The sequence below is a fragment of the Zingiber officinale genome, chromosome 2A (genome assembly GCF_018446385.1).
Source record: "Zingiber officinale cultivar Zhangliang chromosome 2A, Zo_v1.1, whole genome shotgun sequence".
NCBI classification, from domain to species: domain Eukaryota; kingdom Viridiplantae; phylum Streptophyta; class Magnoliopsida; order Zingiberales; family Zingiberaceae; genus Zingiber; species Zingiber officinale.
The window spans coordinates 145,775,885-145,779,146 of NC_055988.1; the positions used below are offsets into that span (position 1 = coordinate 145,775,885).

The 3,262-nt window shown below is 58.6% G+C and overlaps 1 protein-coding gene across 1 annotated transcript; it reads left to right on the top strand.

Annotated features, from left to right (window-relative positions):
* LOC122042540 (E3 ubiquitin-protein ligase WAV3-like) lies at positions 1-3,262 on the top strand. Its single transcript, XM_042602706.1, has 2 exons — positions 1-1,044; positions 1,228-3,262. Exons 1-2 carry the CDS (start codon positions 646-648, stop codon positions 3,094-3,096), a joined length of 2,268 nt encoding a protein of 755 aa, XP_042458640.1. The 5' UTR covers positions 1-645; the 3' UTR covers positions 3,097-3,262.

A 3,262-nucleotide genomic window follows, 5' to 3' on the forward strand; every position in this document is an offset into this window, starting at 1 on the left:
GCACGCAATTGGCATTTAGTAGAGCAGAGAGCGGCTGCTCCTCCATTATTGACCTCTGCTAATGAATCTGCACTGCACCGCCCGCCCGCTCAGCCATGGCAGACACAAGCGTGAGCTGGCTGTACGTCACACCGGTCGATTCGCAAGGGCCTGCCCTAAACTAATATTGACGGAGGTGGAGGTGGCGCTTGATCCGGCTTTGACTTCGAGATCCATGCGATGCCGAATGCCAAGGTGAGGGGAAAGGGCGAGGAAGGGTTAATTTTCTCGGGCGCAGTGTCGGATTAACAGTAGCCAGTTCACCGGGATCCCAAAAAAAGTCGGGATCGAATGGAAGAGACGATGCAGTGCAGTGTGCAGCACAGGAAGCGTGTTCTTCTGCTCTGCAGCCAGATCGAGATTTTTTTCTTTTTTATGTGCGATTGCAAATGGAGCTCACCTCCATCGCTGACCGTCTCCAGGCTGAACTGGACTTGCTCGGGGAAAAGTAATTAAATGAATTTGAGGTCTCCTGTTGCAGCGGGAAGAAGATGTTTATTAATATCCATGGCGATGGTGAGGCGGTTTTGTGATCTGTGCAGGAATTTGAGATCTGGAATAGGAATCCAAAAGAGAGATTTGTAGAAGGTTTGAGTGCAGTGAGGTATGGGAACGGGAGGGTGGCGGAGAGCCTTCTGCACGGCGGTCCGACGGGATCCCGGCGTGACGGAGGCGGCGGGGGAGAAGAAGCAAGCAGGTGATTGCGAGAAGCAGCCGCAGCATCGTGCCGGACCCAGCCACGCGTTGAGCTGCGCCAAGTTGAGTTTTTTCTCCGGCGGTGGAGACGGGTGTGGCGCGTCGCCGGAACTCCGCTGCCGGACGAAGTCGAACGGTTGTAGCGACGCGCCGACGCCGACGATGAGCACGCGCACATCAACCGCCGCCGCCGTTGCCACCACGGCTAGGAGGCGCAGCAGCCCTGCGCTGTTTCACCGGAAGGCCTCCTCTGCTCCTTCCTCGCTGAGATCCGCTTCAGAATTTGGCCTCTTGCAGCACCTCTCCAAGGTACTTTTCTTCACCGAAATTCCAGCTTTGGGCCGGCTGTCGGCTTTGATTGCAGAACGATGGAGGAAAAAGCGGAGTGATTTCGCCTTTTTTTTTCCTCTGTCATTCCATTTGTTTTTTTTTTTTTTTTTTTTGGCTTTTACAAGCTTTTGTTGTTGAAGTTCATCGTTTGTCGGTGGGCAGAGTCGGTGCCGGATATGTTGGCAGAGCCTGAGGGCGAGCCAGGATGTGCCGGTGTTCACGGCGGAGTGTTCCCACGCGTTCCACTTCCCTTGCATCATCGCCCACGTCAGGACCCATGGCAGCGTCGCCTGCCCCATCTGCTCAGCCGCCTGGCGCCAGGCGCCCTTTCTCTCCGCCGTGCAACGCCAGGAGGAAGACACCGAACAGGTGATCGACGGCGAGGCTGATAACCGGAACCCCAATCGAAGAACTTCCGGCAGAAGCAGCCGTAGCACCGCCGGTGGCCGTGAACCTATCAAGATTTATGATGATGATGAGTCGTTGCTTCTTGCGCTGCCCAAGCCCAACCAAGGAGGCGTGCGGTTCAATCCTATACCGGAAGTGGCCAACGAGGACGAGGAGTGCAGCGGCGAAAAGGGCTCGGAAAGAGAGGACGAGTTCCATGGGCTTCTTGCCGGAACTCGTCGAGCAACGCCGAGGTCGAGGGCCGGCGGCGTCCATGTGACAGTTATGCCACAGACGGCCCTGCTCTCCAAGGGGCAGAGACACTGGAACTACGTGGTGGCGATCAAGGTGAAAGCTCCGGCGTTGCGGCCGTCGAAGCTCCTCGACCAGACGCGGGGCCGCGCCCCGATCGACCTGGTGATGGTTTTGGATGTGAGCTACGGCATGGCGGGTGAGAAGCTCCAGATGCAGAAGCGCGCAATGCGGCTGGTGGTGTCGTCACTGGGTTCCGCCGACCGCCTCTCCATCGTCGCTTTCTCGGCCTCAGCGGGCCCCAAGCGGCTCCTCCCTCTCCGACGGATGTCGAGGCGGGGCCAGCGCGCCGCCCGACACATCGCCGAGAGGCTCGTCGCGGTGGATCCGTCTGGAGAGTCGGCGAGCATCGGCGACGCCCTCAGGAAGGCTACCAAGGTTCTGGAAGACCGCAGGGAGCGCAACCCAGTGGCCACCATCATGCTCCTCTCCGACGCCGGCCGAAACCTAGAGGAGCCCAAAGACAAGCTCACCCACTCGCCCCGTGGCCCCGTCGCCGCCAACACTCGCTTTGCGCATCTGGAAATCCCCGCCGGATTCCCGAAGAAGCAGAGCGAGGTGCCATCAGAGGACGCTTTCATCAAGTGCGTGGGCGGCCTCGTGTCCGTCGTGATGCAGGACGTCTGCGTCCACCTCGAATTCCCGTCAGGCGAGATACGCGCCGTGTATCCTTCCGGCGGAGGCGACAGCGACGTGACTATTGGAACAGGGAGCTCTGTTCTTCGGCTGGGGGATCTCTATGCCGAGGAGGAGAGGGAGCTTCTGGTCGAGCTACGAATGGCGGTGACTGGAGAGCAACAGATCGAGCGGCATTGTTTGTCTGCCAAGTGCAAGTATCGGGATCCGGCAACCCACAATCTCTCGTTCGACGAGGAGCAGCTAGTTCCCCTGCCGCCTCTCCGCCCCGATCTCCGCGACGCCGCTTCGTTGTGGCTACGCAACGCTTTCGTCACGACGCGGGCGATGGTGGATTCGAAACGCCAAGTCGAGGACTCGGAATTCACCACCGCTCACCGCCTGCTCTCCTCCGCCCGCGCCTTGGTGCTCCAGTCGGCTACTGATGCGCAGGATTCCCACCTGGTCCGACTACTGGACGCCGAGCTCGCTGAGGTGCAGCGGCGGCGGGAGGTCCACGTGGCGCATCCAAAGGAGGAGGCGATTTCTCAGGCCGAGAGGCATCGGCAGCGGAGAGGTCCAGCGGAGGTGCGGGAGGAGTCGCTGACGCCGACGTCCGCCTGGCGCGCCGCCGAGCAGCTGGCGAAGGTGGCCATCATGCGGAAATCTCTGAACCGGGTGAGCGATCTTCACGGGTTTGAGAACGCACGGTTTTAGGAAAAAGACCAAACCGAAGCAAATCTTATACAAGTAAATTTAAACCGAACCTCACCTCACCTCACCTCCCCTTCCTGTACGTACTTTCAACCATGTTATTTTCTCGAATGAACAACTGGTATGAACTAGTAAGATATAATTGAATTATACGATTTGAGTTTATTTA

Coding starts and splice junctions, on each gene's coding strand:
- LOC122042540 (XM_042602706.1), top strand. CDS start 646: ATGGGAACGGGAGGGTGGCGGAGAGCCTTCTGCACGGCGGTCCGACGG. Junction 1,045..1,227: donor TCTTGCAGCACCTCTCCAAG/GTACTTTTCTTC, acceptor GTCGGTGGGCAG/AGTCGGTGCCGGATATGTTG.